Raw genomic sequence first — 12,984 nt, 5'->3', positions numbered from 1 at the left:
ATCTGCATCAAATTTTAATTTATTTTCATACGACCAGCAATGAAAAATACAACGATGAAATTTTTATTACAATTTTGTGTTCAATATTTTTATTTAACGTTTTCATTTGTTAACAAACACAAAATTTTTAAAAAAGATTATAAGTGAACGTTACTACTAGTGAGATTTGAACCAGAGAAAATACGACTAGTTTCGCGCAATGTACTCGGACATCTGCAACTACGTTAATGTGGTCACCTAACTGCACTCGAAAATCCTCTAATTTTTAAAGGCGGTAGTTCCGTTTTTTTCCAGTAATTTCGTCATACTGCTTTATTAAATTTATATCCGGGCACTGACGTAGGGCCAACCTGTAACGCAACTAGTAAGAGTTTTGCATGCCCCATGTGCCAAAGACAATAAAGACAATGTCAAACACGTCCGCTAACTCGACAATGCGCCTTGTATCGATCACTCCAGAAACCTCTCAAAAATCACATAGCAGTGCTTTATTTGTTATCAGAACATTCAGTACAGTAACCCCGTGGCGCATAGAGCCAACTACAGTGGACAGCTGTTAATGGTCTCTAGTTTGGCTTTTCCAGTCTGTCCTGAGGCTGTCGTGACCTGCACGCATTTGCAGACTTACGACTGACTGAAAACGCCAGAGATATTACCATTAACAGCTATCCACTGAAGTGTAAATGATGCGTCACAGGGCATGGGAGCGATGGACGGCGGGTTCACGGCTGACGCCGCACTCAGACGATGCAGCCACCGGTGGCCGGCGCGATCATCATGGTGGAGACCTCTAGCGGCTGCGGCGCTGACTCGGTGTGTTGCTGCTGCTGCTGCTGCTGCGGCTGTTGCTGTTGTTGTTGCTGCTGCTGCTGCTGCTGTTGCTGTTGTTGTTGTTGCTGCTGCTGCTGTTGCTGTTCCCGCGGCTGCTGCTGACGAGGGGACGGCGTGGCCGGCACAGAGGGCGACGCCTGCGCCTGCTGCCGGTGCTGCATGTCGCTCGCTACGAAGTTCCATGGCTGCACGCTGCCGCTGCCCAGCGCCATGAAGATGATGCCCGTGAATGTGAGCACCAGCGCTGACACGCCAAACACCATCCGCCAAGAGCCAGGTAGCTGCCAACAACACCGTCCACCTCTACAGCAACAGCGTGGACCAATGTTGAGCAAAACCTTGGGGCCCTGAGCCACATCATTTTGTAAAAGTACACTGATGTCCACTATAAGCTAACGCCATCAACACAGCACGCACCAAATGTAAATTTCTCGTGAATGCTATTATATGCACGTGGATAGCACTTCAGCGTACCTGTGCAAACTAATTAGGAGTGACACTTTCTCCATTCTGCATGTAAGGAAACATTACGCAGAGGTCGCAGAAATCACTTTTTGATGTTATTTGTTTGTGAGGATATCGCCTAGCAGCACTCGTCACCATTCGACAGGACGTCTGTGGCCTAATCAAACTGCAACTTTCCCTTCCATGCTACTGCTGCGCATTGTTTGGAACCATACAATAGTCTTGCAAAAATGGAATCAATGGGTTCAGGAGGGTCATAAACGGTGTCATGCAGGATTTCAGCGGACCCACTTGGCTAGTCCTGCAGGGGACAGAGAATTGTCTGCTCGGCAAAGCAGAACTGTCAGGTATCTTGAGCCAAGAAATCGGAAGAACATCATCCACACGACAAGCACGATAGCATCTGGAGCACCATGGACTATTATCATAGCGACCACTGTTGTAGCTGCACTTGCATGCCTGCACTGATGAATTCATGGGGCTGTACACATCTTTGTACATGATAGCAGTGACCTTACGTGACTAGCGCCTGACAGACAAGACAAAATTACACTACTCGCCATTAAAATTGCTACACCAAGAAGAAATGCAGATAAACGGGCATTCATTGGACAAATATATTATACCAGAACTGACATGTGATTACATTTTCACGTAATTTGGGTGCATAGATTCTGAGAAATCAGTACCCAGAACAACCACCTCTGACCGCATTAACGCCCTTGATACGCCTGGGCATTCAGTCAAACACAGCTTCGATGGCGTGTACAGGTACAGCTGCCCAAGCAGCTTAAACACGATACCACAGTTCATCAAGAGTAGTGACTGGCGTATTGTGACGAGCCAGTTGCTCGGATACCATTGACCTGACGTTTTCAATACGTGAGAGATCTGGAGAATGTGCTGGCCAGGGCAGCAGTCGAACATTTTCTGTATCCAGAAAGGCCCGTACACGACCTGCAACATGCGGTCGTGCATTATCAGGACCTACCAATATGTGGTCGTGCATTGTCCTGCTGAAATGTAGGGTTTCGCAGGGATCGAATGAGGGGTAGAGCCACGGGTCGTAACACATCTGAAACGTAACGTCCACTGTTCAAAGTGCCGTCAGTGCGAACAAGGGGTGACCGAGACGTGTAAACAATGGCACCCCATACCATCACGCCGGGTGATACGACAGTATGGCGATGACGCATACACGCTTCCAATGTGCGTTCATCTCGATGTCGCCAAACACGAATGCGACCATCATGATGCTCTGAACAGAAAATGGAGTCATCCGAAAAAATGACTTTTGCCATTCGTTCACCCAGGTTCGTCGTTGAGTACACCATCGCAGGCGCTCCTGTCTGTGATACAGCGTCAAGGGTAACCGCAGCCACGGTCTCCGAGCTGATAGTCCATGCTGCTGCAAACGTCGTCGAACTGTTCGTGCAGATAGTTGTTGTCTTGCAAACGTCCCCATCTGTTGACTCAGGGATCGAGATGTCGCTGCACTATCCGTTACAGCCATGCTGATAAGATGCCTGTCATCTCGACTGCTAGTGATACGAAGCTTTGGGATCCAGCACGGCGTTCCGTATTACCCTCCTGCACCCACCGGTTCCATATTCTGCTAACAGTCATTGGAGCTCGACCAACGAGAGCAGCAGTGTCGCGATACGATAAACCGCAATCGCGATAGGCTAAAATCCAACCTTTATCAAAGTCGGCAACGTGATGGTACGCATTTGTCCTCCTTACACGAGGCAAGGCAACAACGTTTCACCAGGCAACGCCGGTCAACTGCTGTTTGTGTATGAGAAATCGTTTGGACACTTTCCTCATGTCAGGACGGTGTAGGTGTCACCACCGGCGCCAACCTTGTGTGAATGCTCTGAAAACCTAATCATTTGCATATCACAGAATCTTCTTCCTGTCGGTTAAATTCCGCGTCTTTAGCGCGTCATCTTCGTGGTGTAACAATTTTAATGGCGTATTTGTTCATCAGTGCGGGGTCATACAGCAACCTTAGGCATCTTAAACCGAAATATGGGCTTGTTTGGAGCAAGACAAATATCTACGCAGAAAGTTTAATGATGTCTGGAGTACCTCATACTGTAACTGCTGTGCTCATTGATGAGGTTGCCCTTGATGTAGCAGCAGAGAGCGGTGGACTGATAGTGGTGCAATGGCTCCACATCATCTTTTCAGACTGATTCTAGTTATGTGTACACATGCACCTACATCTACATACATGCTCCACAAGTCACTGCACGTTGCGTGGCGGCGGGTACGCTATACTACTACTTGTCATTTTCTTTCCTATTCCACTCGTAAACAGAGGAGGGAAAAAAGACTATCTATATAGTTCCGTATGAGACCTAATTTCTCCTGTCTTACCTTCGTAGTACCTGCGCGAAATGTATGTTGGCAGCAGTAGAATTGTTCTGTAATCAGCTTCAAATACTGGTTCTCAGTAGTGTTTTCGAAATGAATATCTTCTTCCCTCCACGGATTCCCACTTAAATTCCCACAGCAAATCCGTAAGACTTGCATCCTGATCAAACCCACCAGTAAGAAATCTAGCAGCTCGCCTCTGAACTGCTTTGATATCTTCTTTCAATCTGACCTCGGGGGAATCCCAACACTCATGTCGCACTGGCGTCCTACATCCAGTCTCCTTTATAGATGAACCACTCTTTCCTAAAATTCTCCTAGTAAATCGAACTCGAACATTCACTTTCCCTACCTCAATCCTCACACGCTCACCGAGTGGGTGGCGCTGTGGTTAGCACATTGGACTCGCATGCGGGAGGATAACGGTTTAAACCTGCGTCCGGGCATGCTGATTTAGGTTTTCCGTGATTCCCCTAAATCGCTTTAGACAAATGCTGGGATGGTTCCTTTGAAAGGGCATCGACATCATTTTCCCCCGTCCTTCCTAATCCGATGGGACCGATGACCTCGCTGTTTAGTACCCTCCCCCAAATCAACCACCCAACGAACCCTCACATCATCGTTACATTTCGTATCGCTTCGCAACATTACGCCCAGGTATTTAAACGACATGACTGTGCCAAGCAGGACACTGATAATGCTGTATCCAAACACAAGGTTTTTATCCCTACTCGTGTGCATTAAGTTACACTTCCCTACATTTACAGCCAGCAGCCATTCATCACACCAACTAGAAATTTTGTCTAGGTCATCTTGTATCAACGTACACTCACCGATCTTCGACACCTTCCTGTACACCACAGCATCATCAGCGAACAACCATAGATTGCTGCCCACCGTGTCCGCCAGATGATTTATGTATACAGAAAATAGCAACGGTCGTATCACACTTCCCTGGGGCACTCCTAATGCAACATACTAGGTTCTATTACTTAAGTAGTCTTCGAGGCAGTCACATATCTGGGAGACTACTCCATATGCTCGTGCTTCGTTAACAGTCTACAGTGGGGTACTACTCCATATGCTCGTATCTTCGCTAACCGTGTCGAATGCTTTTCGGAAATTTATAAATATGGACTCTGCCTGTTGCCTTTCATTCATAATTCGCAGTATATCATGTGAGAAAAGAGCAAGCTGGGTTTCGTACGAACGACTCTTTCTTAAATATGACATGAACTTTTCGGTCTATAGGTAATTTATTATATTCGAACTCAGAATATAGTTTAAGAATTCTGCAGCAAACCGATGCTAAGGCTATTTGTCTGTAATTTTGCGGATCCGTTCTTTTACCCTTCTAATATACGGGAATCACTTGCGCTTTTCTCCGGTCGCTTAGCATTTTACGCTGTTCGAGGGTATCGCGATAAATGCAAACTAAGTAAGCGTCGAATGAAAGAGAGTACTCTTTGTAAAAACGAGTAGGGCTTCCATCAAGACCTGGAAATTTATTTATTTTCAATTCTTTCAGCTGCTTCTCTGCGCCAGGGATGCTTATTACTATGTCATCCATATGGGATTCAGTGCGATGATCAAACGACGATACGTTTGTAACAGTCTCCTCCGTGAACGATTTCTAAAGCGTGAAATTTAACACTTCGGCCTTCCTTTCGCTATCATCTGCTGCAAAACCAGACTGGTCAACGATTGACTGGATGGAAGCCTTAGACCCGCTTAGCAATTTTACGTAGGACACAGAGCAACAAGTTAAATGTACCCATATGTGGAGGCTCTGGAAAGTACAAACGTTGCCAGATTGCGTACATTATTACACCTGACATTACATTGCGCAAACAATTGGCTCAGGCCCGCATAGCCAGTAATTTGGACACAGGAGCTATAATTGTGAGCATTTAATGCCGGTGATTCTGTCCTATCACTGAAATCTGCAGGCGGTTACCTTCCAACAGGATATCGCAAGACAATACGTCGCCAAAGCTGCCCTTACCTACCTCGCTACAGAGGATGTTCTACTGTTTCTTTCGCCAGCAAGCAAGTTCTGCTTATCTCTCACACTGAAGGTATACATGGTGTTTAATGTATAGGTGCAGGTATTTTTATTGACAACTGAAGAGAGTGTACTAAACGACATTACATCGATAGCATACATGTGGCAAGAGCAAGCCATTAATGTTTATCTTTCCCTGAGCAGCAGGTGTTGAAGTGTGGATGCATGGGAGCAAATCGTTTAGTCTATACTGGCAGGCGCAGTCCACTTAGTGGTGCAGTTACGAGTTTGCACAAGAATCAGGTAGTAAATTATGTGACGTGTCTGTTGGCAGAATGTTAGATGCACAAAAAAACAACCAATACGCCAATGTACGTACATATTAAGGTACCAATGATCACAACAGCTGCACTTATACTCCTAAGGTCCTATATAGCTATATTTTGCGGAGAGACTGGCACAGCACCAAACGCCAGGCACAACAATTGAGGAACCTCAGCAAGGAGATGAAAGAGTATGGAATGATGTATCCATATCAGTTACCCAAGCAAAGCTCGTTTCGAGGAGCAGCCAGTTTAGCGGCATGTAGCTGCTGGAGGTGACTGCTGCGTATACTAAAATTTGCTCACTACACACCCCGCATCATCTGCAAATGTTATCATGCACTCTTCCTGCTGTACTGTGTATGTAAAAGCACTCCGTCTTCAGGCCACGAGTGGCCTCCCGGTCCATCTGACCGCCGTGTCATCCTCAGTGGAGGATGCGGATAGGAGGGGCGTGGGGTCAGCACACCGCTCTCCCAGTCTTTATGATGGTATTCTCGATCGTCTTTATGATGGTATTCTCGATCGAAGCCGTTACCAGTCGGTCGAGTAGCTCCTCAATTGGCATCAAGAGGCAGAGTGCACCCCGAAAAATGGCAAGAGCGCATGGCGGCCTGGATGGTCACCCATCCAAGTGCCGACCGCGCCCGACAGCGCTCAACTTCGGTGATCTCACAGGAACCGATGTACCCACCGCGGCAAGGCCGTTGCCTGTACTGTGTATGAACAAAAATTAAAATTTCTTTACTTTCTATCCGTGGTGGTGCTGCAGTTTTTACGGCCGACAGCGTGGGGAGTGTGCTTTGAATAGGCTATGAAGAAGGGTAAACAAAATCAAGACGAACGTGAGATTGAATGGTAGATAGGATAATAGCAATTTTGGTATTAAAACTGGGAATTACGCAGCTGTAGAAGAAACGAAAGCATTATTCTGTCTAGGAAGTAAGACAAAACATAATTTTTATTTATTTATTTAATCTGGCCTGATTAGAGCATTCAGACCCTGTCTTATATCTAACCAGACACTCTGCATATTTTAATTACATATATTTCACTAAGCGTGTTATATCATGATGAGAACTTAAAGTTTACTATATATGAGATTAAAAAACATACACACAGATTCATAATCGTACGTAATAAGTACAGCAATAGTTTTCTTCATTTCCGAAAAGCATTTGACATGGTGCCCCACTGTAGAATATTAACAAAGGCACGAGCATATGGAATAGGTTCCCAGATATGTGAGTGGCTCAAAGACTTCTCAAGTAACAGAACCCAGTACGCTGTCCTCGACGGTGAATGTTCAGCAGAGACGAGAGTATGGTCAGGAGTGCTCCACTAAAGTGTGACAGGACCGCTATAAATTTCTGTATACATAAGAGATCTAGCTGACAGGATGGGAAGCCGTCTGCTGTTGTTCGCTGCTGATGCTGTTGTGTACGGGAGGGACTCATTGTTGAGTGACTGTAGGAGGATACAAGATGACTCAGACAAAATTCCTAGTTGGCGTTTAAACATCTGGGCGCAACGTTGCAAAGCGATATAAAACGCGACGAGCATGTATGGATTGTAGTAGGGAAGGCGAATGGTTGACTACAGTTCACTGGGAAAATTTTAGGGAATTATAGTTCATTAGTAAAGGAGACACATATAGGACGCTAGTGCAACCTATTCTTGAGTACTGCTCAGATGTTTGGGATCTTCATCAGGTCGGACTAAAGGAAGACATCGAATCAAATCAGAGGCGAGCTGCTATATTTATTGCTGGTAGGTTCGAACGACATGTAAGTATTACGGAGATACTCAAATGGGAATTCCTGGAGGTAGGCGATGTTCTTTTCGAGGAACACTGTTGAGAAAATTTTGAGAACTAAAATTTGAAGCTAACTGCAGAACTATTCTACAACTGCCAAAGTACATTTCATCAAATCAGGAAACAGGAAGGAAATGATTAGTATTGGTACAGGGTACCCTCCGCCACGGCGGCTTGCGGAGTACACACGTAGACGTAGATGCAGAAATTACGGTAAGGTGGGTTTTTAATTATGACTGCTAGCAGTAGAGGATATGAGAGAAAGGGGTGGAGGACTGAGAGAAAGAGAAAGGTGGTAACAAACAGCTATATAAGGAAAAGAGGATGGTGTGACTCGCAGAGAAAGGAAACGAGAAAGGAGCATAACTGGGTGAAGACAAAAGCACAGGCTTTGTTACTTGACAGACGGAGGGTTGATCATACACTTTAATTTTTGGGGACTCGTTATGACGTTGTCAGAAAGAAGTGCTTCAACTTCTTCTTCGAAGCAGAATGACGCTGAACAGTGAGCCTAATGTAGGGGGTTCCAGAGACGGACAGCAGCGACAGTTAAGGAGTTTGTGAACGTTTTTGTTTAGTGAATGGGCACAGCCTGGATGCAAGATTAGTATGACCTTGTTTTTTTGCTATTATGACATGAAAGGTGTTTAATCTCTGGTGCGACGTAATAAGGCGATTGCGTTCGACGGAGACAGTGAAGTAGATAAATGGTTCAAATGGCCATGCTGAATTACATCACAACAGTGGAGATTCGGTAGTTCGAGCGCTTGCACGAGATCCCGTGGAAATCGCTTCCAAAGCTTTTTGCAGGCGAACACATTGTGTACATTCTCTGCCCATTTGAGATGCTCAGCCAAAGTTACACCCAAATTCTTTATTGTTTTCTGGTGTGGTACTGGAATATCGTCTAGTTGATCAGGAGGCAACTGTTCAGGGAATTCTAAACTCATTAATTTGATTTTTTGCATTTAGTTTAAGCCTCAGCTTTTTCGCCGATATTACCACCGAAGATAGATCAGAGTTTATCTGTACGACCGCAGTATTGGTATTTCAGGTCAGGAACTTCGGTAACGCTTCGTCGGCGTAGAAATGATATTTACAGAAGGGCAAACCGACGAAATGCCATAGACATACAAGGAAAACATAAGTGGGCCTGAGACTGACCCCTGTGGCACCCCGAGTGGACATGTTTCAAAGATGATTTTTCATTCCCACAGCCAACATACTGCTGCCTGTTTTCAAGTAGCTTTCAATCCATTTCAGCGCAGTGTCTGTGAAATTTTAGCTGTCGCACTTTTCACAGCTTATGTCAAAGTTGACAGTTTCAGTATCTTTGCTAAAGTCTAGTAATGTCATTTTCGTTGCCTCATGTCGTCGGTAGCGTACTTCAGCCATCAGTTAACTTAATTAGCGCAGTGTTCGTGCTATAGTGTTTACAAATATGTAGACGTGAGGAATAATGTAGAGTGTTAATAGCGTTTGTTTTATTTAAAAAGCTTAAAGAATTTGCGCCGCGCGGTGTGGCCGCGCGTTTAGAGGCGGCATGTCACGAATTGCGCGGCCCGTCTCGCTGGAGGTTCGGGTCCTCCCTCGGGCATCGGTTCGTTTAGGTAGTGTGCAAGTCTACGGACCAATGACCTCAACAGTTTCGTCCCTTAGGAATTCACACATATTTTTAAGAATTTTCACATAGCAAATTCGGACGAATTACTTTTCAGCACGCGCTCGTAAATAGCGTACCGCTGTTTAATTGTCAACTCCACTATTATACGTTATTTTCTGTGCTTTTTTTAAAGTTGGCACTGTTAAAGTGAATTCCAAAAAGTGGTTCAAATGGCTCTGAGCACTATTGGACTTAACATATGTGAAAGTGAATTACATCATCAAACGATGCGCTGTTCTTCAACGTGATTATAGTCATGAAATTGTAAATCGAAAATCATTAACTTAATTTCATAATAATTCATCAGTTCTTCAGTTGCTTGCATCTATACATTTTGGTGTATACCGGGTGATCAAAAAGTCAGTATAAATTTGAAACCTGAATAAACCACGGAATAATGAAGATAGAGAGGTACAAATTGACACACATGCTGGGAATTACATGGGGTTTTATTAGAGCCGAAAAAATACAAACGTTCAAAAAATGTCCGACAGATGGCCCTCCATCTGATCAGAATAGCAATAATTAGCATAACAAAGTAAGACAAAGCAATGATGATGTTCTTTACAGGAAATGCTCAATATGTCCACCATCATTCGTCAACAATAGCTGTAGTCGAGGAATTATCTTGTGAACAGCACTGTAAAACATGTCCGGAGTTATGGTGAGGCATTGACGTCGGATGTTGTCTTTCAGCATCCCTAGATATGTCGGTCGATCACGATACACTTGCGACTTCATTTAACCCCAAAGCCAATAATCGCACGGACTGAGGTCTAGGAACCTGGGAGCCCAAGCATGAAAGTGGCGGCTGAGCACACGATTATCACCAAACGACGGGCGCAAGAGATCTTTCAGGCGTCTAGTAATATGAAGTGCAGCACCATCCTGCATAAACATCGTACATTCCAGCAGGTGTTTATCAGCCATGCTGGGGATGATGTGAGTCTGTAACATATCGGCGTACCTGTCACCCGTCACGGTAGCAATTTTGCTGTCCAGCGCTATCTGTCAGACATTTTGTGAACTTTTTTTTGTTCTAATAAAACCCCATGTCATTCCAAGCACGTGTGTCAAATTTTACCTCTCTGTCTACATTATTCCGTGATTTAGTAAGTTTTCAAATTTATACCGACTTATTGATCAACCTGTATATGTTACCGGCCAAACCCGATTTTAGGATGAACTAGTTTGGCCTAGGTGAAACTCGTCCATCCTATTACCGATAAAATAAAACAGTTTAGCCTAGGTCGAATCGGTTTATCCTAGTTAGAATTTGCATGCTTTATGATAAACTGGTACGTCGGAACGCATGTCGCTGCCTGAACGAGCGGGGAATCCCCGAATCATCTCTGGCTCGCCCCTCGCGCCTCTCAACCGCTCTTCGCTCGCACTGTTCTTTGTTTCGGACGGTATTTTGCATCGACGAGTGCGAGTGTTAAGTTGCTGGTTGCGTTTAAAACATTTTATTATAATCCTGGTATAATTGCTGTGAGGCGTTTCATCATGGATGAGCCTTCGTGTAGTAGACAAGCCAATCAAAAGCTGTGGAGAGAAAAGTTTCTGCAGGAAATTTTGCAGAGAGAAAACAAAAAGTTTTCTCGTTATAATGTCTTATCAGTAGACGAATATGCGGATTTGGTTAAACGAGTAGAAGACGCGGAAAAGTTGGAAAAAAGAACATCATTACAAAAAGGAAGACTGAAACGATTTGCTGTTTTGAAAATTAGTGATGCAAAAAAAAAATCATTGCACGATGTGAAGAGAATATAAAATATTTGGTTCCAGCTGATGAACTTTATGATGCGATTGACGTAGCTCATGTAGCTGTGGGTATTGGTGGTCACGGTGGGATGTTATCCGAGACATCAAAAACATATGCCAATATCACAAAGGAAATGATATGCCTCTATTTATCAGAGTGAGATGTTTGTCAACAAAACAAAACAAAACAGAAAAGAGGGCTAGTTTCAAAGCCAATTCTCCATTCGGAAATGAATAGCAAATGCCAAGTCGATTTGATTGATTTCCAAACACAACCAGATGGACATTTAAAATTCATTCTAGTTTACCAAGACCATCTCACGAAATTTGTTCTCCTTCGTGCGTTAACATCAAAGAGGGCCAAAGAAGTGGCTTATCATTTGAATGACGTTTTCATAACTGTAGGGGCTTCGTGCATTCTTCAATCTGATAATGGCAGAGAATTTGTCAATAATGTTATAAGTGATCAAGCAAATCTTTGGTCAGAATTGAAAATTGTGCATGTAAAACCAAGGCACAGCCGAAGTCAGGGTTCTGTTGAACGTGCCAACCAAGACATTGAAAATATGATAAGTTCTTAAAGAACAGCAATTCGACGAAGTGGTCGGAAAGATTAAGGTATGTCCAATTGATGAAAAATCGGGCTTACTACTCTGGCATAAAACAACCACCTTACAAAGCATTATTCGGAATAGAATCTAGAGTAGAACTTTCCACTTCCTCGTTGCCTCAAGAAATCATAAATGATATTCGTGATGAAGATGACCTAAAGAAGGCAATGGAAGATGACAGCAACACTGAACAGTACGAAGACAGTGATGATGATAACATTGTGAAAATTGACACAAGCGACATTCAAAATGCTAGAAAAATTACGACAGAAACTTTAAAAAAAACAAGCTAAAAGAATGAAAGCTTCCCCTGACAATCGCATCCACCAGCTGACATTGTAGACAATGTAACCATACCTATTCCAGATGTAGATAAAGGCAGAGGTGACCCTCCAAACATAATTGGAGTAATACTTTAAAAGACTGGTGTGGGCCTCTACAAATTTGGCACCAAACATGGCGTAATTCAAAAACATTATTGCAGTATAATTTTATTAAAATTTTCCGTAATTTTTTCAAATAAAATATTAAAAAATATTTGTTTTAACTTCTTTTTCATTTTTTAGAACAGATTTCGATGTCTGCATTAAGAAGTTTTTAGATGTGGGAGATATTAACTAGGATATTGAATTATCTTTAAGGACTGCAGCCACAAAACATTCTGTTGGATCAGGGCAAAGCTTCGTGGAATGCAGTTGCATGAAAAACTGTACAACAAACAAATGCCGGTCGGCGTGGCTGAGCGGTTCTAGGCGCTAAAGTCTGGAACCGCGCGACCGCTACGGTCGCAGGTTAGAATCCTGCCTTGGGCATGGGTGTGTGTGATGTCCTTAGGTTAGTTAGGTTTAAGTAATTCTAAGTTCTAGGGGACTGCTGGCCTCAGATGTTAAGTCCATAGTGCTCAGAGCTATCTGAACCATTTTTAACAAACAAATGCAATTGTAAGAAAAACGAAGTACCCTGCAATTCTAAGTGCCGCCAAAGTAAACAGTGCAAAAATAATCAAATAAGCAAATCGCAGATAATGTGATTTCCGTGGAAGGATATATGTAAATAAGTGTAGTGTTAGATGTGAAATTAGTGTTAGTTGATATATAACTTTAATTAATTATATTGACTATTTTATT

At 43.6% G+C, this 12,984-nt stretch overlaps 1 protein-coding gene across 1 annotated transcript in view; it reads right to left on the bottom strand.

Moving 5' to 3' along the window:
* LOC126336594 (uncharacterized transporter slc-17.2-like) overlaps positions 1 to 12,984 on the bottom strand; it is a 1,359,524-nt gene continuing 1,346,540 nt past the window's right edge. The window contains exon 11 of the mRNA XM_050000458.1: positions 1 to 1,112. Coding sequence (XP_049856415.1) covers positions 741 to 1,112 — 372 coding nt within the window. The 3' untranslated portion in view covers positions 1 to 740. The remainder of the gene's footprint in view (positions 1,113 to 12,984) is intronic.

The sequence above is a fragment of the Schistocerca gregaria genome, chromosome 2, assembly GCF_023897955.1.
Source record: "Schistocerca gregaria isolate iqSchGreg1 chromosome 2, iqSchGreg1.2, whole genome shotgun sequence".
Lineage (NCBI taxonomy): Eukaryota > Metazoa > Arthropoda > Insecta > Orthoptera > Acrididae > Schistocerca > Schistocerca gregaria.
Note: the sequence above shows the minus strand (reverse complement) of the source record. Positions and strands in the feature narration are given on the sequence as shown.